Below are 22,827 nucleotides of genomic sequence, written 5' to 3'. Positions count from 1 at the left end.
GGTGAGCAGGGCTTTTGACTGCAGTACTGCAGCTGACCACTCTGCGCCAAGGGGCTCTCCAGAAATCCTTAAGAGGAGTTAATTTTGCAACTCCCGAGAGGATGCTCGCAAAAATACTTTCACACCACATCTTCATCAGTGTAATTGTTATTATGTGATGCATGAAAGGGGGAAGTGAAAGAGCACTTGTGTATTCCCTAGGGCCTAATTAATTGGCTACTTTTTACTCAGTATTTCAGATGCTAGAACCAGTCATACCTTTGCTTAGCAACAAAATACAAGACAAAATAGTTCTGGCACATGGGTGAACTCCTATTTCCCTTCCCAAAGCACTTCCTATTGATTTTTATCCTGCCTGTTCTTCAAGGAGCTCAGGGTGGTGTGCATGGTCCTCTCTCCTGCTACATTATCCTCACAACACCCTTGCAAGGTGGGCTAGACTGAGAACGACCCAGAAAAGTTGAGCAGTTTAAACCTGGTTTTCTTATCCCTAATCCAACAATCTGTCTACCTAGTGAATGTGCAAAACAGAAATGTTCAGTAGGGAGCCCGGAACGGCGTTGCTGCACCTGCTTTTGAGCAAACAGCCCCGCTTGAATGAAAAAAAGCCGCAATACGGCTTTTTTTCTTTCAACGGCGTAGGTGTTCAACGCCGTCAGCTCAGGAATGGGCTGTTAATCAAGCCTGAAATGTCTCTAGAAGCTAAAATGACTAAACTGAGGTTATCATACTTTGGTGACATTATGAAAAGGCAAGAGCCACTTGAAAAGACAATAATGCTAACAAAAGTTAAAGGCAGCAGGAAAAGAGGAAGACTCAACATGAGATGGATTGACTCAATAAAGGAAGCCAGATCCTTTAGTTTGCAAGACCAGAGCAAACTTTTAATGGCAGGTAGGGTTGCCAGGTCCCTTTTTGCCACCAGCAGGAGGTTTTTGGGGCAGAGCCTGAGGAGGGCAGGGTTTGGGGAGGGACTTGAGTCATAGGGTATAACCTTTCCAGAGTCAAAGTTCAGACACCAGTAGGAATGGAGAACCCATTTTACTCCTGGGAAAGTGTTTTCAGGATTGGAGCCTCCATCTTTTCATTCTAGTCAGGTGGGAGGGGTATTGTAAAGAATGCTGGTAAAGGATGCAAAGGTACAAGGCATATTGTAACCAGCTTGCTTAGAGCAGAAGGGAAATGCTTGGGGACAGAAAATTAGCATCTGTGGTGAGATAAAAATCCTGAGTCCCCACTAGGGTTGCCAACCTCCAGGTAGTAGCCGGAGGTCTCCTGCTATTACAATTGATCTCCAGCCCATATAGATTAATTCACCTAGAGAAAATGGCCACTTTGGCAATTGGACTCTATGGCACTGAAGTCCCTTCTCTCCCCAAACCCTCCTCAGGCTCCGCCCCAGAAATCTCCAGGTATTTCCCAAGTAGGGTTGCCAAGTCCCTCTTCCCCACCGGTGGGAAGTTTTTGGGGCAGAGCCTGGGGAGGGACTTCAATGCCATAGAGTCCAATTGCCAATGCAACCATTTTCTCCTGGCGAACTGATCTCTATCAGCTGGAGATCAGTTGTAATAGCGGGAGATCTCCAGCTACTACCTGGAGGTTGGCAACCCTAGTCCCTATTCAGGGAGGAGGGGGGGGGGTCCTGAACTTATGAATGAAGTTCACCATGAATTGTCCTGAACTTGTGAATGAAGCCAGCAATCTCCCGTTGCAATTTCCTCTTGAGGTTTTTTTTGGGTAGCCTCTTTGAATTTCTTTCTGACTGTGGTGTAACGCGGATATCCTTGAGAGAGAACCCAGATTTCAAACTGGAGCCGGTGGGAGGAGTGTTGAGGCAGAAAAGAGGGAGGGGTCCCGCTGGCTCCCTCCCCCATCCCCACAGCGACAAGAAAAGGGCCCCAATCCAGCCTCCCCAGCCCTGCCCGGGGACCTTAGCAACAAGAGGCGCGACCCCGCCGTCGCGCATGCGCACTCCCCCGCCGCCTGGGACAGGCGTCTGCCGCCTCTCCCTCCGCAGCACCCGGGCTGTCACTCAACCCGCAGGGGGGGCGGTCGCTTCCGGTTCATGTCGGAGCGGAGGAAGCCGGGCGGCCATCTTGGATCATCCGGGAGCGGCGGCGCTGCTGCTGCTGCTGGCTGAGGGGGAAGCCCGCCTGGCTCCTGCTTCCCACGGGCGCGGAGCGAGCGAGGCCTCGGGCTGCCGAAGGGGGCTGGGCGGGAGGAGAAGGCCCTGCGCGGCCTCGGCCTGCCCCGCTGCCTGGAGTGGCTGTGGGAGGGTGGGGGGACCTGTGGGGGGAAGAAGGAACCGGGGGGGGCGTTAAATATGAGAGCCGGGGCCCGGTGAAGCGGGGCCGGGGAGAGAGAGGCTAAAGAGCGGGGTGGAGGAGCCTCCTTGGAGCAGCGCCGGGAGCGGCTCCCGCTGCTTCCCCGCAGGGGGTGGGAAGAGGGCGTGAGGGGAGCAGAAAGCGGGTTTCGAACCGCCTCCCCACTCCTCTCAGTCGGGCTCTTGCTGCAGTGCCCTCTGCGCCCCTCCTCGCCCGCAGCCCCGTCCCCTCCGCCTGGCAAGCTCTTTCGCGAGGCTGGTCGGGTCCCGTTTCTCGGATCCCAGCCCCCCCCCCTCTTCCCCCTTTGGGCACTTCCATGAGAAATCCCCTTTCTCTTTAATCCCTCCGCCACCACCTTCTGAGGCTCCTAATCTCGTCTGTAGGATGATCCCTGAAGATTCCCGGGAGGACACAATGCCTCCTTGCCAGACTGGAATATAGATGAGATAGTGGTGCCGGAGGAGGAGGAGGAAATCACCCCCAAATTTCCCTCCCCTCCCAACACTCCATGGTTCCTTGATGGTGGCCCTTTGTAACCACTATCATGCAGTAGAGTTACCATTTTTTTGTAAATATATATAGGGGTGTTTTTTTGTTGTTGTTTTTTTTGGAGGGAAGGAGGGTGTTAGGATTTTTTTTTTTTACCCAGCTATACGTTATTTTTTAAATAACGTATAGCTGGGTTTTGCCATCACAAACGGGTGCTCCAGCAGAAGTGAATGAAAATGTCCACTAGAACTCCCTTGCCCACGGTGAACGAACGCGACACTGAAAATGTAAGTGTATTTCAGGACGGTCCATTTGTTAATAGTAGTTTTACATTAACCACCTTTTGGCTGCAGAACTTCATAATACGTGTGTAGCTTCTACTAATGCTGTATTTTGCTGCCCTCTTGTAAGATATTTATGTAAAGTGGCTTTTTAAATTATAAGTGAAAAGAAATGTTGTTTTATCATGAAAACTTGTATTGTTACCGAAGATCAGCGTCAGCAGTTGTGATTATCTTGAAACCATGATAACCAAAATCCCTTCAGATAGAAACTTGACATTGCGTGCGATATCCTCTGCCCCTACTGTTATGACATGCATTGTTGGGCAGCTGGACATCTGGGAACAGATGTTTCACAGGTTGTTAGGAAAAATGTTATCAATAGGGAAGCTGTTTTTACGGCCTCTCTACAATTAGCTTCTGTTCATTCAAAGTTGAGAACTCTGCTGCTTTTTTTCTGCAAAGGCCCCTGCATTTTAGTCACACATCTTCAGGATGCAAATGTAAATTCAACATCTAGCAGATGCCCATTGCCATAAAATGTGTTCAAGACTAAAAGCAGAGCTTTTAAAAACATAGCGCAGGAGTGTTGTTCTGACAAATAATGGATTTAGTGACCTAGATAACATGTCTTTCAAATGTTTGTATTTCTCTTAAGTAAAAAAACTGGTGCTTTAATGTGATGATATGAAAGAGACTCCTTCCTTCTTCAGGCATTATATTTGAGTACGCATTTGCTTAGATGCTAACCAAAATGGCATTATTCATAAAAAGTGTGATGTGTTTATTTGGCTGTTTAACTGGAAGTGGAAATTCACTGTCTTTGGAATGTGGAGAGGAAAGCTGTTGTATTTGCTGGAGTTATAACAAAATTTTCTTGCAACTAATGAAAAGGACTGTTGTGGAATTCTCTTCCATGAAATTATGTAGAAGACATGTGTGAGTTTATATACAGCTGAACATGAAACCTTTTTGGGTTGCTGATTTGATTTCCAGATTTACTGTAAACTTTCAGATGTTTCAGAGCTGTTGAAATTGTATATTTGTGACTGTAACAAAGAAGCTTATCCATACATCTTTGTGGAGGATATATGCACCCAGTCTGTGCATTGTGACTGAAGATACTTCCAGCATGCTTAGATACAGAAGTGGAAAATATGCTCAACGGAACAATTGCTTCTTTGTCCAGGCTTTGGATTTATTGACATAGTAGATAACACCTTCTCTAGTCTTTGTTTGCTTTAGTGCTTAATACAGTCTGCAAACTGAAGTCTGTACTCAGCAAAAATCAATTAAGTAATTCAATTATGGAATATATGTGGATTTCAGCCCAAGTCTCCAAAGCTGCATTTGATAAAAAGTATTCAAAATTAGAACTTCTGTGCTACTGTGCCAGCCCTGAAGACAGCTGAATACTCATTAGGTCTGGTATGAATAATTTGACCACCCACTCTTTTGCTAGCTAGTCCACTCTCCTGTAGTTTAGTATCACCTATATCAGCAAACTCATCAAGTTTAGAGGTCTTCTGGAGTCTGGCCAACTTCCACTTTCCAGAGTCTTCCAATTTCCCAACTTTCCTGTTCCATAGTACATGAATTAAGAAACAAATGTGGATGGCTTTCTTTTTTCTTTTTCTTTTCAAGTTAAAATGAAGCAAGCTTAATATTTGTGGTCAGGCAGAAGTTCATTTCCAGAAACGTGCCCAGTTTTGTTTTAGAAATATAAAATTTATGTGGTATGGTGTTTGATTATTTTGCTTCTGGTCATGTACCTCTTTGATCTTGTCAGAGCTTGTGAACTAAGCAAAACTGGGTTGATTGGTCGTGAAATTTACACATGGGTAGCAATACTGATGTGTTTGAAATGCCATTTCGATTGAGGCCTAGTCTTGACCACAAGTACTAAATTGAAAAAGGATTCTCAACATAAGAACACTTCATGTGTTAATGTTGTCCCAATGTTACTAATTTTTGTATAGACATACCCACAACTTCAGTTTGCTAAAGAAATTCCTGTCCTCTTCCTATTTTCTCAAGTTCTAACCCTACTAAAGGTAAAGGTCCCCTATGCAAGCACCGGGTCATTCCTGACCCATGGGGTGACATCACATCCCGACGTTTTCTAAGCAGACTTTGTTTACGGGGTGGTTTGCCAGTGCCTTCCCCAGTCGTCTTCCCTTTACCCCCAGCAAGTTGGGTACTCATTTTATTGACCTCGGAAGGATGGAAGGCTGAGTCAACCTTGACCCGGCTACCTGAAACCAACTTCCGTTGGGATCGAACTCAGATCGTGAGCAGAGTTTTTGACTGCAGGACTGCAGCTTACCACTCTGCGCCACAGGGCTCATCTAACCCTACTACAAACATTATAATAGTTCTGGTGGCGAAGAACTGACCATCTTTTGCTGGGGATGATTTGAACACATAATTTGAAAAATACCCCAATTGCATTTGGTTTCAAGTGTCACAGGACTGCCTTCGGTACATAGTAGCAGGAAAATGTGCTCATTTCTGACAATGGGAAGGGATGTAACTGAGCCATTGCTGAATTTTCCAAGTTAATACTGAATAACATCTATTGGCAAAGACTGAAAATGTTTGCTACAGTTGCTTATTGGTTTCTTGAAAAACTGCTGATTGAGCACTGTTCTTGTCTGTGCCTGAAGTTTAGGTATGTTTAGTAATTTTAAAGTAAAGACAAATCTTACAAGTCCCTGCAGAAACATCTTTTTGTTTCCGGAATCATTAGACTCAATGATATCCTCTAAAGGCAATTTAAAGTTTATAAACTCTGAGTAATCAAAAGGCCGTCTTAAGTACTGAGAACGCATGTCTCCCTGACTGTGGACCTCTGATTCCTGACCTCTGACTTTTTCTAGCTGTTTCGCTGTGTTCTTGTGAGCCTAGACCATTCGTTTCTGCTTGCACTGTAGCTGACCTGCTCTGAGATGGTGTTTGTGTGATAACATGTGAAGAACTTTTCCTTTTGAACACATTTGTCAGAGGCAGTAGAGTAGGCCTCCTTGAAACTCTTTACAGATTATAGTTTTTGACTCCGAGCAACAGCTTCCAAATACCTAGGAAAATGGGCACTTGCATGGATTTTGCAAATGATTGAGAATTTAGATGTACGTTTATTACCTATAAAGCGTTTCTAAGTGACTTGTGGTTTAGATAGTCCGTTAGTTGCATCTCACAAATGCGAAAGTTAACCATTTGCCCATTCTGCTTTGGTAGTAGAACATTTCTGTCAACTTGTAATGTTGTTTACTTCATTAGGGTATTTTTGTGGGTCTGTTGTCGTATTGGCGTAGACTGTCTATTTCATATCTTTTCTGTCTGTCTTTCTGGACCGCACAGGTTGAGTACCCCTTATTTGGACATCTGATATCCAGACTGACCCCAAAACTAGACTTTTTTGAGCCGGCATGCAGGCATTATTCACAGGCCCTCAGCAGCACACCAATTTGCTTTCTGATGGTTCAGTGTACACAGAATTATTAAAAAATATTGTTTAAAGTTACATTCAGGCTATGTGCATATAAACCGTATATAAAACATAAATGAATTTTGCATTTAGATGGGTGCCATCCCCAAGATATCTCATTATGCAGATGCAAATATTCCAAAATATGGAAATATTCGGAAATACGGACCACTTCTGGTCCCAAGCTGTCTGGATAAGGGACACTCATATTAAGGTTCCTGCAAGCAGTTATACTTGTTTGTCAACCATATTTCTTCTGCAAAATGAGAGAAGCCAGAAGTCAAAGCTTCCTCTGGCCCCTTGAAATTTGGGGCAGCACAATCTTTGTCCTCCAGTCAAGAGAGATGAGCTTTAGGCTTTATTTCCATGAGAAAAATGGCACCTTTTGAGTGTGTTCACTGGATTTAATACAATGCATTTGCAATATAGTCTGCCTGAGTGGCCTGCAGGCTTAGTAGTGAATGCTGCTGTTGTACCATTTGACCAGAGAAACTGTGCTGCACTACTGTTGACTTTCCTTTTCTTCCCTCTAGGATTAGGACACTGCTTTAGGGCCCTAGCCATAATTTACCTGTCATTGTGCCATGCGGCACAACTGGTTTCTGTGCTGACACGCTTGAAATAACGAGGGGTGCTCCTCGCATTTCCATTTTGCACAAAGTTGCATAATTACATATGAAATACATGTGTTTTATGTGAGAATAGCCACATAAGTGTCTCTTTTTCAAGCGAATATGTTCAGCAGGGATGTTACATGCTAAACATGGCCACAGAGTCGCCCTTCTCGCCAGATATGGTCAGGACAGTACATTCCACAGTTCTTAGTTTTGAACGTCCTTGGCTATTTCCAGGCATTTTAATCATTGAGGTTCTGTTGCACATCCCATTAGGCATAGAGTTTAACATTTTAGAAGTACTGCATCCCCCAAAGCCCTGCTTTATCAAGTCTCTAGAGATGAAATCCTCAAGTGAACTTTTGGACCAAAAAACCAATGTCTCAAAAATAGCATCCGGTTGAGTCATGGGATTCAAATCTAAACAGGGGTTTTCTGTCTCAGACTTTAGAGCATTGGGTATCCTCCTGTCTTCAAACATAATTGCTAACAATGGCTATATGAGAGTTGGACTTAGTTGGCAGTTTTATTGATGATTCAGGCTTGACAATGTCTTGCTATATTTACTCTTCAGTGCTGATGTCAGTAAAAACGTGCTATGACCAGCGAGCAGAGTCAGTGTGATTTGGAAGTGATATTAATGTGGATACAAATTTCACCATTTCCTTTGAAACATATCCTGTCTGAACACACTTGCTTACTTTACAAGCTATGTTTTCTTACAGGGTTGCATCATCAAATATCGTTTTGGGATCATTACATATTCTAGAGATGTTGCCTCTCCCCCCCTAAAATCTGGAGCCTAGCCCTTTACTCTGTGACACATTCCCCACCTGAGCATCCAGATACTCAGGGGTGGTTCTTTAGAACAGCAGGACTTCAGAGACAAACCTCAGCCCTTTATGACTAATAGTACCTAATTTATACTTCCCTGTACGGCTCGGCAGTGTTACAGTATAGCTGTAACCCAAACCATTGATTGTCCTTTTTGATGACCCTGCACATTGAAATAATGAATTTCAGCACTGTAATATAGCAGTCCCTTTAAGGTTGCTTAGCGTCTTTTGACTGCCAAGGTTTAACAAGCTGTTCCCATTTCTGGCTCCTTGGCATGATGATGCCTAGCTTTGTCGCTCTTCCCCGTCTGCAGGTTGGCTGTGGAAAAGGATTCTATATTTGGAATATGTGTGCTTGTCTTTGACCTACACGATTAGACTTGCACGAGGAATACAGTCGCAGTGACACCAAAACATTATGGGAAGAAGAGAGCTCTTGAGCACCAGTGCTTGACAGTTCAGTGGATCACATACTTGGCAGGACAATACTCTTCGCTTTCAAATAGTTGCTGAGTATACTGTTGTCCTAGAATCGTGTCCTGTTATTTGTAGTGTGGTAATCTTTCTCGCTTCCAACCCCCCTTACCTTTGAAGGCTTGATTTGTAAGGCAGCAGTGGTGAACGCAGAGGGAAAATTAGGGTGTGTCTCAAAATGATCAAGCTATTTGTAAGGAAAGATTACGCTTGCTCTGCCAGTTATCTTTTTAAACTAATTATTGTTTGGCAGGTATAACCTGGTTAAAATTGGCCAATCATTTCAACCATCTTAGGAGCTATATAACTGAGCGGGAGAAAAGAGCGTAGAGATTGTATTTGCACAATAAACTCTGTTGGCTGTTGCCACTGATATTGCGGAGTGACGTCTGGTTAACAAGCACCTGTTTGATTATCTGGCAATATCATAATCTGGTTCTTAAACAAATTGTTTTCTTTTCACATTGAGGTGAAGTGCCCAAGGTGTGTATCTAGCTATGTGTTCCCTTGACTCCATTTTTAGTGGCTGTTCTGTTTACAGAGAGACATTTGTCCCCATCCCCAGGATGCAACTGTGCTTATGAGATACTGTGTGCATAATGGGACTTTCTAGAAGAAAGAGGTAATGTAGTATATGCAGAAAAGGTGAAGGATGTGTGCATCCTTAGTTAGTGAAATGTTCAGAGATCATTATTGTGGTGAAAAGACTCATTGCCCTTGAGATTTAATGAGTGTGTGCGCAAGCATATGTGTGTACGCACACAAACTCCACAGATTTGATTCGGAGCTTAAGCCAACCTCACCAGCTCAGGAGACCAGAAGAATATCAGATAGAACGAAATACGTCCCCAGAGTCCACAAAAGGCCAAAAGTTTCTTACTGTGGCAGAATTTTGCCAGACTTTGACTTCAGTTTATTGAGCATCTTTGGCTGAAGCAAAGTCATAGAATTCCAAGGTGAGCACAGAGCAGAATGTGAATTCGAATGCTGACTGTTCAGAGTGTCTGGGGAGGGTGGAGTGTAGAGAGGATATTGAAATTGGCTTCTAGCCAAGATCCAATTATAAGTGTAGCCTGGAGGAAGACTTGGGGTGGGGCTCAAAGGAGCGGTCAGTGGGAAAGTGCTCAACATGCTCCATTGCTGGGTGCCCCGCCCTCGAGCACAGGTGGTTCTTGCCAAGAGCTCAGTAAAAAGTGATTGGTGTATCCTGCTCACCAGCTGATCATTAGATTCTGCTGACCCATTAAAGCTAACCAAACCTTGCATATTCCCTTGGAATGGATGCTCCCTCAGAAACGTCGTGAAGTTTTGTTGTTCCATGTGTGACCCCATTCTGGCAAATCTTGTTTGGTAGAGTCCAACTCGTTCTTCTAACTGAAGCCCCAGTGACTAGAGAGCCAGCGTGGTGTAGTGGTTAAGAGCGATGGTCTGGAGTGGTGGAGTCTGATCTGGAGAACCGGGTTTGATTCCCCACTCCTCCACATGAGCGGCGAGGCTAATCTGGTGAACTGGGTTGGTTTCCCCACTCCCACACACAAAGCCAGCGTCTGTATACCTCCGTTGTTTCCATCCCTGTCTCTGGGGACAGAGTTTGGCTGCGGTTAGGCATCACAACTTGCTGCAATTAAGCTCTCCAGTTGGGCACAAACACTGTATGTTGCTGTGCTCGTGCACCACACCTCCCGCCTCCCTTCTCGTGCAGGGCTTGACGCAAAACTTTTTGAATTGATCAGGTTTTAATTCACCATGGGATCTGAATGCAGGTTCCTTTGTAAAGTGAAGCTTGTTTACCTCACAGAAGCTGAAGCTTAGATGTGCCCTTCTGGATCAGACCGGTGGTTTCATCTAGCAGAAGCTAGATGGCCATCTGTCAGCAATGCTGATTCTGTGAACTTAGGCAGATTATGAGAGGGAGAACAGGAAGGGTTGTGTCAGTGTTTGGCTCTTGTGGCCCCTTCTTACATACCCAGGGTAATGCCAATAGCCACTTTGGGGTCAGGAAGCAATTTTCTTCCAGGCCACATTGGCTGGGGATCCTGGAGGGCTTTTGATGCCATCTTCTGGGCATGGAGTAGGGGTTGCTGGAGGGGTGTGTGTGTGGGGAGGGTTGTTATGAATTTCCTGCATTGTGCAGAGGCTTGGACTAGATGACCGTGGTGGTCCCTTCCAACACTGGCCAGTCAAGCAGGGCGTAGAGGTCAGGACCTTCCCTTGATGCTGCCTTCTAACACTGGTATTCAGAGCAGTTTCCAGTCATCTTGGCTAGTAGCCATGGACCTGTCCTCCACAAATCTGTCTCATCCCCTTTTAAAGCCACCTGTGCCTAGTGGCCATCACTGCATCCATTGGCAGTGAGTTCAACAGTTTAATTACTCATTGAATGAAGTCCTTCCTGTTGTCCATCCTGACTTTGTTGCTTGTCAAGTTCATTAGGTGCCCTTGAGTTGTAGTATTACGGAAGAGGGAGAAAAAGTTCTTTCTGTCCCCTTTCTCCATTCCACAAGTAACTGTATTAATGTCTATCATGTGCCCACCTTAGTATTCATTTTTCTAAGTATGTGGAAAAGGTACTCTAACCCCTTGGCTAATCTTGGTTGCCCTCTGTGGCATTATTTTCAGCTGTGCAATTCCCCCCCAAGATATAGTACCCAGGACTACACACAATATTCCAAGTCAGTCCACACCATAGCTTCATGCAATGACATAGTATTAGTAATTGTCTTTTCAACTGGAGGAGGAGTTGGTTTTTATATGCTGACTTTCTCTACCACTTAAGGAAGAATCAAACCAGTTTATGATCACCTTCCCTTCCCCTCTCCAAAGCAAACACCCTGTGAGGTAGGTGAGGCTGAGAAAGCTCTAAGAGAGCTGTGACTAGCTCAAAATCACCTAGCTGGCTTTATGTGTAGGAGTGGGGAAACCAATATGGTTCACCAGATTAGCATTTGCCGCTCATGTGGAGAAGTGGGGAATGAAACCCGGTTCTCCAGATTAGAGTCCACCACTCCAAACCACCGCTCTTAACCACTACACCATGCTGGCCTGCTAAGAAATTGGAGTGGGGGGTATGTTTTTTTGCATTTTTCTAATGGAAGAACGTGAAATTTTGAGGAGTACGGGGTGGGGGGGGGAAACTCCCAGGAAATATTTTTTTAGAATGTGTGAAATGCTGTGTAAGATGAGAATTTACTCGCTCTGAACATTTAGTGTGAAAGATTGTATGTATGGTGACTACAGAGACATGTGCAACATGTTTTCAAGGATATATTGACACGTGAATAGTTTTGGTATCAATTAATATTCTGTAATATAAGTTTGATAATGAGATTTCAGTGTTTTCAAAATTAACATGATAAACCAGTCATCCTACTTGTTGTACAATTTGAACAGAAAGAATCTCATAATCACATGTGCTTGTTTTGCTATAAAAATTATTTTCTGCTTTCAACTTTTGATTTTTGCAATCTGAGAAGTAAGAAAAAAAATACATGTACTGAAGTAGCATAGGGTACAGCCGTTTGCAGCGCCCTTTCAAGTCCTGGGTATATTTGCAGTTTTGCTTGTAGAAAATGATCGCATTTATATTTTAAAGCTATATGAATATGCCAAATAGTACAACTGCATATGCTAATAAAGTTACAAATCATGCATTTTGTGGTAGTAACACAGCAAAATAAGTCTAGGTGTTGCATATATTACAATTTTCAAAGAACTTCCATTTTTTTCCAAACGCCCTCCTTCCAACCTCTCAATGCCCATAGCTTCAAATTTTTACATCTCTGTATTCAGTCCCTTCCTTAATCATCCCCAGTACAAAATTTGCGTTTTCACCAGGGCTGCTCATTGACTGAACATTTTCACGGGGCTATCTGCATCAAGCCCGATATCTCTCTCACTCTCCAACACTGCCAATTAGACCCCATTAGAATATACTTTAAGTTACTGTTTTTTGTTCCAGGGTGCATTGCTTTAGACTTTTGAACTTCATTTGCTACATTATTGCCCTTTCATCCAATCTGTAGAGATCCTCTTAGAGCTCATGAATTTAGGCAGTTCATGAGAGGGAAGGGCATCTTGGGCATGGAGTAGGGGTCACTGGGTGTGTGTGGAGGAGGTAGTTGTGAATTTCCTCCATTGTGCAGGGGGTTGGACTAGATGACCCTTGTGGTCCCTTCCAACTCTATGATTCTATGATTCTTCAAAATCTGTTGTCACCATCCTGAATAACTTCTTAACATCAGCAAACGTGGGTTTGAATCCTATGAACGATCTCCATGTGGGTTAGATAGCCACTGCCACGGAATCCATGTACTCTTGTGCTAACACTTTGGTTTGCGCAAGCTCAGTGGGTTTCAGAGAGCCCCTGCCAAGCGAAAGTGCTAGTACAAGAGAAAGCACGCTTCGTGGCAGAGGCTATCTAGCACACACCGAATTCATTCATAGGATCCAAGCCACTGTCATTACACTGCTTAGCCCATTTGCAGAATTCTTATGAACAAATTAAATAGCGCAGCTCTCTCATTCTCTGTGGGACCCCATTTCTTGTTTCCCTGTACTGCACGGACGGTCCATTTAACTCTACTCTCTGCTTCCTGTCACTTAAGCAATTTTTAACCCATAAGAGAATCCACAACTGCTGCTTGGGAGTCTTTAATGAGAGACTGTGTCAAAAGTGTTTTGGAACTGGGTCACCCTTGCCCATGTGCGTGTTTAACTGACAGAGCTCTAAAATGTTGATGAGGCAGGACTTTCCTTTGCAAAAACAAGGCTGATTTTTCCCTCGGCAGGCTTTGTTTCTCGACGTGCTTGACAATTCTATCTTTAATAACAGTTTCTAATTTAACTGGCGTAGACATTGAGCTAGCAGGCCTGTAATTTTCCTGAACTCCTCTGAACCCCTTTTATAAAATCATTATTGACGCCTGCTACTTTCCAGTCTTCTAATCCTTGGTTTTAATTCCAGTTGAGATTCCTAGGTTTTGCCCAGTAGACAAGCTCCATTTCACTGCGGCACCTGCGTTCAAACATTAGTTAGTTGGATCTTGAAGAAGCCACGCCTCCTTCCACACAGATACCCTTGATGCAGCAGTAAGCAAGGTAGGAGTGGACGGAGACCGTTTTTTGCATGGCCTCTCCTTTCTCCCTTTTGGTCTGATGTGTGTCTCTCGGCACCTGGTAACCCCTCCTCCTTCCCAGTTGAGCCGCCCTTGGCACAGACAGCTGAGCTGCACAAAGAAAACAAGCCTTGAAAGGGAGATGGGGGGAGATATGGAGTTTAGCTTTGCCATTTTGAAGGTGGATCTATGCACACCCCCTCCTGAGATGGGCTGTGGGCAGAGCTTCCACCCTTTGTTCCCTTTTAAATTGGATCCATGGATGAGTTCAACAGGGTATCCCCAGGAACCCCATGTGTTCATGCTCAAAAGAGGCATGAAGAAGAAGTTGGTTTTTATATGCGGACTTTCACTACCACTTAAGGGAGACTCAAACTGGCTTACAATCACCTTCCCTTCCCCACAGCAGACACCCTGTGGGGTAGGTGGGGTTGAGAGAGCGCTAAGAGAGCTGTGACTAGCCCAAGGTCACCCTGGTGGCTTCATGGGGAAACAAGTCCAGTTCACCAGATTAGCGTCCACCGCTTATGTGGAGGAGTGGGGAATCAAACCCGGTTCTTCAGATCAGAGTAACCTGCTCTTAACCCCTACACCACACTGTCTGAGGACATTGTGCAGAGGATCTGAAAAAAATTCAGGGGCATGTTGTCCATTTGGGGTAAAAACCATGTATGGAAGAAGCCCAGGAAGTATTCTGTTAAGCTCTATACCCTGTTAGAGGTGGGAGGCGGGGAGTCATGGGTGTCGCATAGTACAAAAACTGCATCTGTGCCTAGTTGGAATTTAGTTACAGCTGGTTATGATATCTGAAGCAGCACTTGTCACTTTGTCACTTGTTCTCCCTTCAAAGCGTCATAGAGTGATAATCTAACTTCAAGATGTAAGGCAGAAACAGGTTTCCCTTATCTGTATTGTAACCCATTAAGATAGCAAATTAAAGAATCCTTTTGTCGTATTCTCAACTGCTTTATAGTTTTTTGCAAGTTAAAAAGGCCATTCATTCTGCAGGGATGTGAAAAATTACACATACTGTATCTAGTGAAACTGGGATGTTGACTTTTTTGGTTGTACAGCAGGTTCTAAATAACAGCTATAAAGAAACTGCAGAATTAGTTTTGACCCTGCTGTAGATTTAAAACAAAAACTTAGGTACAAGCAGGGTGGATTTGATTTTAAATCAAATTGATTTAAATCACTAGTCAGCAAGACTAGATTTAAATCATGGTTTTCTACAGAAAGATTCATTCTTGCTGGTATAATCTTAATATTTACAGCCAGATGAAGGTTTCACTTTTAGAATAATAACTTTTTCAGATTAGTTTTACAGTATTATCATCACTACCTTTATTAGGCATTTACCACACCATAGTTATAAAACAAGATTACAAAAACCAAACAGTCTATAGAAGCATTAAAATAACATTGTTAGTAACATTATCTAGGAGCGTGTACAAGCAGTTCACGTATCCTTGATACAGCTGGCAGGTATCTGGCTACTTGTTGAGTAATAAAAGAATTTCTGTCTGATAAAAGATACACCACCAACTGCTGGTCTGAGAAACTCTGAGCACGCGATAACAAAGGTCTGATATAAACATTCCTCAGCCTCAAGTAAAACTTACAGTGCAGTAAGACGTGAATTAAGTGTTCGGGTACCCCAACTATGCATGGATAACACCTGTCGCTGTTATATCAAAAATTACTGATTTGGTTATACTATTAGAAATACATAGATAGTTTACTTTACAATAATTTCAGAGTTATTGATCTCCAGTTTCATTTGGGCCACCGTTTCTTTGCACCACCATTTCTTTGCATTTCTTTGTTGCAGTGTGTTTGCATTTTGCACACATGCCTGCCTTACCCATAGGTAGAGGAACGTCATTAAAATATTCCCAAACTGGGTCTCTTTTATGACCTGCTGCCATTATAAATTTTCTCCTCCCGGGAGAGAATAGTATGATAAACCTCAGGCTATACACACAAAGATCCCAAGACGTGTGCAGACATGTGCTCAAACAGTTTCACTTTCATTTTTACTGCTTGCCCCTCCCTCCTCACACTTAGCTCCTTGTGCAGATCTATTCCACTTCAAACAATTCATTGAACTTCTTGAAACTTAGCACTTAAGGGGTATGGGGTTGATTCTGTGTACATAGATTTGCAAGGGAACAATGGGAGTAAGGTCTTTTTCTCAACTCTGTTTATTTTGTAACATGTTTGCCATGAAGAAGAGGCATGTTATCTCTGCAGACACAAATTCACAGTTTTGAGAACTGCAAAACCAAGCATCTGTGATAATATCTTCTAGACAGAAAAACTGCCCAAAGTAAATCTTACAAAAAAACCTCTGGAAGAGCATGACATTGTTTATTATTATTATTATTAAATTTTATTTTTCAACACAGCACTTACAAACATATAAACATAACCAATAAGATTGTTACATTATATAGGAGCTTACTTTGAAATTATATTTCAGTTGTTAACTTCTTTGACTTACACTTCTCTATATTCTCATTATGTTTTCATATCTGATAATACATTTACATTTTCTATATCTTTAGGTGTAATATTCCATCTGAGCCTGGCGTCGGCTGGGGAGGGCAGGTTATAAGTTGCTAAAATAAATAAAATAAAAAGCATTTTGTACCAATTATCTCTCAATATTTGGCGTTCAAGATTTTTCTAGTGTTTTATTTCTAACCCAACTATATTGGAAAAAGTTGCAACAAAAATTTGGTATTCTGTGTGTGTGTGTGTGTTGTGTTAAGTGCCGTCAAGGTGCTTCTGACTCATGGCGACCCTATGAATCAGTCCTCCAAAACGTCCTATCATTAACAGCCCCTTCTGTATAATAGGGTATTCTTTGTGGATAATTTCTGATTCTGGATCCATCACTTCCCTCTTAAGTCCTTAAGTGGGAAAAGTCTGTTGTATCTCTTTGAGTGGGACACTTTGTTTCCTGTACGGTTATGCTTACCTGCACTTCAGGCAGTGTGCGAGGTCAGCACAGGGAGTCCTGCAAACAGGTGTTAATGCTGGAGGCGCATGCACACTTGCCCTTAGATGTGTATTGCTCCATAGTATCATATGGTATTCTCTGGAGTCAACTATTTTGGATTCTAAAGATGAGTGACTCGCTGCTCCTTATACGAAGAGGATTATCATAATGGAGCCTTCACCATACTCCAGACATAGATTTCGGCTAAAGTGTCATTCTCAGCTGAATGTATGGGTCTGTTCCTGGGTAGTGTTTCATGCTTCAGTGTGCATTTATACAAATGACTTCTATACGGAGGATAACCGGGGTGGGGGTTTAATGGATTATCCAAACTTGCATGCAGAGTTGGTTTTATAATAGAGATTTTCTGTTCCTTAAGTAGTATAACTCGTTACCTTTTAGATTTTCTATCTGCTAATACTTCTGTACAGTAATATTTAATGATGAGTGTTGGCTGGTTGGTTAATGGCATCCTCTTTACTATACTTGGAGTATGTTCCAACTGAAAGAAAACTCAGGTATTAACAAAATAAATCTCCACTGCTACTTTCCCCCTGTTTTATTTTTCCTTCTCTTTCTCTTTATCTCTCTTTCATCACGCTTATTTCACAATATGAAAGGATGCTGGAACGTCAGTAGGGGAAAGCTTTTGTGAAAAGGTGGGTTTTAAATTTTGTTCTAAAAGAAGATTTCTTTCTTTGTGTTTGCTCTGTGTGTGTGTGTGTGTGTGTGTTTTAGTTTTTCTTAGTATGCTGGCTTTATGTCTGTCATCCTAGAAGATAAGGTCTTCTTCAACTGCTGACGGGGTGGGTCATGTGGAAGTTGCCAACTACATTTGGTAGGTTTGAGCTTTTTGAAAAGACAGTGACTCCATTACAAGGACAAAACCTAAGGCCGGTCTTGTTTTCTCAGTAATGTTTTTTTTTTTTTACAAGAAGAACAAGTGCTGCTTGCTCCCAAAACACTTGCTGACTTCTCAATGCCTGCCTTACTCTATGATGGCAGATTTGGATCCATTTCCCACCGGGAATGGTATGGAATTCTTGATTTTGGCATTTCCTGTGTGCTCTGCTCGGTGCCCTACCCTCTTCTCATGTTCTGATTCTGAGTCCAAAATGTTTTGGTACCTGTGGCGAAAGAAAATCTGAATGGTATGCATCCCTCCCCCCAAGTAGTAACATACCATGTGAAACTTTAAAAAAAGACATTTTGCTCCCCTTCATGGTAACCATGAAAACCTGTTTCTTGAAAATCAACCCTTTCTAATATTTAACAGGACCAGCTGGGATAAGACAAATCACTACTGTATAGTGTTGCCTCTGCAGATGAAGATGGTAGTAACTGTATTCATTGTGTAGCGCTGATGGACTCTATTTGTACTGAGATGCTCCACCACTTCCTTGTCAGTGATTTCGTAAAATAATTCTGTATCTGGTGAAAGAATAGGGTAGTTGGAGGGGGTCATAACGTTGATTAGAGCTGGATGAAATAATGATGGGGGAGAGAGGATGAGTGCAGGTGAGTGTCGCTTGGAACCCCCTGTGGAATACGGTGGTGTGGTGGGAAGACCTAGAGAACAAATGAAAACATGTGGGATCCTTACAAGAATTGCTAAAGTGTGACACTGGGCAACAGCTAGAACAACAACTTTGCATAGTGAAGGCGTGTTCAAAAAGGTTACAAAGAGAAGAATGCCCTTGGAATGTAATCTGTCATCTTATACTATCAGGTCCTATTTTTCACCTCCTGTTGCCTCTCTGAGAGCAATGTATTAGCAGTGGAAGACATATGTGGCTAGACTTGCTAATTTAAGTCATGAAGGTTTATAAAGAATCCCATCTGTTTCGGGGGGAGTGCTATCCTCTCTTTGCGACAGACTTGGCATGTCTTGTACATATATAACACAATATAATGCATATTAATCCTTTTATTCATTCCATCTGATGAAGTGGTTGTTGATGCAAAACACACAAAAAAATATGGTGGTACGTGATAAGAGCTCTTCTGGATCAGACCAGTGGTCCATCCAGTCCAGCATCCTCTCTCACACGGTGGTCATCCAATTCCTCTGGAGGTTCAGCAGCAGAGCAAAGAGGCCAAGGTCTTCCATTGAGGTTGCCTTCTGGCACTAGAATTCAGAGGTTTACTGCCTCTGAATGTGGTAGGTTTAGATAACTGGTCTGTAGTTTTTCTGTGCTTAAAGCATAATGGGTGACTGGGCCTGAATTTGCCAAATGTTGACACCTGCAGTGAGTTATTTTCAGTTTTTTATTTGCTCTGTGTTGCTTATTTGCTAGTAGATGTAGGAAACTGTTTATGCCCTAACCAGTATTTTGGTAAATATTATCTTCCATTCTACAGCATTATTGGGCTACCCTTGGTTCTAGTTAATTGTACTCTATGCTCTTACTGGCATATAGACCATACATAGCTTATGTACTTAAACATATGCATTTCTTTGTTACAGCACACTTCTCATGGTGAAGGACGGCAGGATGTTTCCTCTCGGACGAGTCGTTCTGGGGCTCGCTGTAGGAATTCTATAGCTTCCTGTGCGGATGAGCAGCCCCATATCGGGAATTACCGACTTCTCAAAACAATCGGGAAGGGGAATTTTGCAAAAGTGAAATTGGCCAGGCACATCCTCACCGGCAGAGAGGTAAAGTGTTCTGCTAGAGTGGAGACTTTTAAAAAAAAAAATGGCCTTGTGCATAAGTACAGAAGAGCTGCAAGACCGTTTTGGTTTAAGTTGCATGAAAGAGCTATCATGTTACGATTTCTGGCAAGTGGGATAATAATGTAAAGTCAGCCAGCATTCATGCAAGCTCGGCAAAATTATTGCTGCTTTGTCTTTGTCATGGATATAAAATCCTAGGAAGAAGATTTTACAGCTGAAGATTAGAACAGGCAAATTGCCAATGAAATTTTAGGACATGATTTGCTTTTAATCTTCTGCAATGGCAATTTATCGAAATAATTTTTCTTCTTTGCTGCAATGGGGAGTCTTAGCCTGTATACTCGTTTTCAGTAAGTCATTGGTAATAGGCTGGGGTTCTGATTGCCAGTTTTGCTGATTAGTGCTGTCCAGTTAAGCTGACTTAACTAAAATTCAGTGTTGGCTCCCCATTAAATCTAAACTGTGCTGCTCCTCTAAGGTAAGTGTGTGTTGGGGGTATTGTGGTAATAAATTTCCAGGTATGCTGTAATTTAAAAAAAAAAAAAACCATTCCTGCCTCCAAGATGTTGGTGATGACTCTGGAATTAGTTTATGTCAGCCTTCTAGAGCAGGGGTGTCAAACAGCTCTTATCTGGCCCACAAGCCAGCTGAGGCAGCCACCACCATCCCCAGTCCCAATCTGGGCTGGCAAGGCATGGCCTAGCCCAGCCAAGTGACATTTAGAAGAAGAGTTGGTTTTTATATGCCAACTTTCTCTACCACTTAAGGAAGAATCAAACCGGCTTACGATCAACTTCCCCTGCTCACAACAGACACCTTGTGAGGTAAATGGGGCTGAGAGAGTTCGGAAAGAGCTGTGACTAGCCCAAGGTCACCCAGCTGGCTTCATGTGGAGGAGTGGGGAATCGAACCGGGTTCTCCAGATCAGAGTCCACCACTCTAAACCACTGCTCTCAACCACTACACCACGCTGGTGTGTCGTATTCAGCCCTCGTAACAAATGAGTTTGACACCCCTGCACTATAGTATCTTTATAGAGAATACATGTGTTTACCTAACAAGACACTTAAGGTGAGGGGTGTACTATACAAACTAAAATTGAAAAGTACCTTACTTTTTTAGCAGTCATATTCTGGTTGTAAAGTCACTTTCTGTGGAGTAAGTTTAGTTAAACTCTCTTAATTCCAAATGACTGTGCTTAAGATCAGGCTTCAAGAGTGAGGATTATTGGGCATGTGTGGAATGTAGTTTTATTTTTTAACCAAAGCGAAGAGCACACCTTAGAACCAGAGAATTGGAAGAGGTCTTACAGGCCATCTAGTCCAAGCCCCTGGTCCATTCAGGAAATCCAATGCTGCAGCATCTCTGGTAGATGGCTTTCCAGCCTCTGCTTGAAGACCTTGATATTAATTCAACCACACCCTCGTTGGTCACACATGAAGCTGTCTTATACCATCGGTCCGTCAAGATCAGTCTTGTCTATTCAGACTGGCAGCAGCTCTTAAGGTCTCAGGTAGAGGTTTCTGACATCACCTGCTGACTGGTCCTTTTAGCTGGAGATGCCGGGGCTTGAACCTGGGACCTTCTTTAAGCAAAGCAGAGGCTTTTCCACTGAACCACAGCTCCTCCCCATGACCTATAGCAAGGGAGAGTGCCCCTTCCAGTAATTGATACCGTTGTCATGAACACATGAAGCAGCCTTATACTGAATCAGACCCTTGCTCCCTCAAAGTCAGTATTATCTACTCAGACCGGCAGCGGCTCTCCAGGGTCTCAGGCAGAGGTCTTTCACATCACCTACATGCCTGGTTCCTTTAACTGGAGATGCTGGGGACTGAACCTGGAACCAAGCAGATGCTCTGCTACTGAGCCACAGCCCCTCCCCAGACTGCTCTCAAACTTATTGTCAAACTTCTGTCACTGTTAGAAAGTTCCTCTGAATATGGAACTGAAATCTGTCTTCGTGACTCTTAAGCCCATTGATTGTAGTCTGGTGCAGCAGAGAACAAGTCTTTGCTCTTCTCTACATGACCGCCGTACAGCTATCCGAGGAGCGCCATCACATTTCCCCACCACCACACTCAGGCTTCTCTTCCACGCTCAATTTACCCAGTTCCTTCACCCTTTCTTGGTAAGATTTGTTTTCCTGGCCCCCGCCATCTTTATTGCCCCCCACTGCACCATTTTCAGTTCATCTACATTCTTCTTAAAGCACGGTGCCCTATAAAGCGTGGTGCCCCATAACTGGATGCGGGAAGCCATAGGGTGATTGCCCAGAACAGAATTAAATTATTTGGCTTGGCTATTATGCTTCTTTGAATGCAGACGAAAACTGCGTTGGCCTTTTTTGCAGTCTCATTACACTGCTCACTTGTGTTTAGCTTGGGATCAACTGCAACCCAAAATCTTTTCCACATGGATTGCTGCCAAACCGGGTATTCCTTTCACCTCATCCTCTACCCCTGCATTTGATTCTTTTCCCCTATATGTAGAATTTTGCATGTGACCGTATTGAATTTCATTCTGTTAGCTTCAGCCCAGCTTTCTAACACATCAAGGTCATTTTAAATTTTATTTCTGTCCTCTGAGGTGTTAACACAAAGCTCAGATGGGTAGCAATCTACAGATTTGATAAGGATTGCTTCCATCTAAGTCCTTCATTTAAAAAGTAAAATAAAAATGGAAGGTTCTCCGGCTCAGGACAAACCTCTGGAGCCCCCCGTTGAAACTTCCCTCCAGATCAATGAAGTGCCATGGATACTCATTCTTGGGGTATATTTTTTTAGCCAGCTGTGAATCCTCCTGACTATACTGACTTCTAAAGGCAAGCACCGGGTCGTTACTGACCCATGGGGTGACGTCATATCCCGACATTTACTAGGCAGACTGTGTTTACGGGGTGGTTTGCCATTGCCTTCCCCAGTCGTCTACACTTTACCCCCAGCAAGCTGGGGACTCATTTTACCAACCTCGGAAGGATGTAAGGTTGAGTCAACCTTGAGCCGGCTACCTGAAACCAACTTCCGTCAGGATCAAACTCAGGTCGTGAGCAGAGCTTTTGACTGCAGTACTGCAGCTTACCACTCTGTGCCATGGGGCTCAGCACTTAACCAGCTTGTTCGCTAATATAATGTGGGGCTTTTGTCAAATGCTTTGCTGAGCTCAAGATACATTACGTTCACTGCATACCCATAACCCTCTTGAGGTAATAACCCTGGCAACCCCCAGTCAAATTCACTAAGTAATCTCGATATTAAAAGAGGGAGCACTAAAGCTATACAAAGCTGAGCCTTTCAATACAGTATAGAAATGGGAGGAGATACATTTTTCTTGCAGTCAGTCTCTCCCAAAGCCACAGCTGAATATTTGCATTTGCCAGAGTGCCTCCTCAGTGTGGTGTAATTACCACGAGTGTATTAGGTACAGAGGTGGGAGACCCTCAAATCCTGGCTTAGCCAGGATTTTGAACTTGCCTGTTAGGCTTTGGCCAGTCTCTCAAGCTAACCTATTTCATAGGATTTTATGAG

At 43.4% G+C, this 22,827-nt stretch overlaps 1 protein-coding gene across 5 annotated transcripts in view; it reads left to right on the top strand.

Annotated features, from left to right (window-relative positions):
* Positions 1 to 2,951: 2,951 nt before the first annotated feature.
* MARK3 (microtubule affinity regulating kinase 3) overlaps positions 2,952 to 22,827 on the top strand; it is an 80,438-nt gene continuing 60,562 nt past the window's right edge. For 4 of the 5 annotated variants that reach the window (XM_056851035.1, XM_056851034.1, XM_056851032.1 and 1 more), the window contains exons 1-3: positions 2,952 to 3,100; positions 17,244 to 17,282; positions 19,091 to 19,282. In XM_056851035.1, the coding sequence (XP_056707013.1) occupies positions 3,044 to 3,100; positions 17,244 to 17,282; positions 19,091 to 19,282 (288 nt within the window). In that variant the 5' untranslated portion in view covers positions 2,952 to 3,043. The remainder of the gene's footprint in view (positions 3,101 to 17,243; positions 17,283 to 19,090; positions 19,283 to 22,827) is intronic. The other variant, XM_056851033.1, reaches the window with a different exon arrangement.

This window comes from Euleptes europaea, chromosome 6, assembly GCF_029931775.1.
Source record: "Euleptes europaea isolate rEulEur1 chromosome 6, rEulEur1.hap1, whole genome shotgun sequence".
NCBI lineage: Eukaryota > Metazoa > Chordata > Lepidosauria > Squamata > Sphaerodactylidae > Euleptes > Euleptes europaea.
The sequence above is the reverse complement of the archived record's forward strand: the minus strand, read 5'-3'. Positions and strand labels throughout refer to the sequence as shown.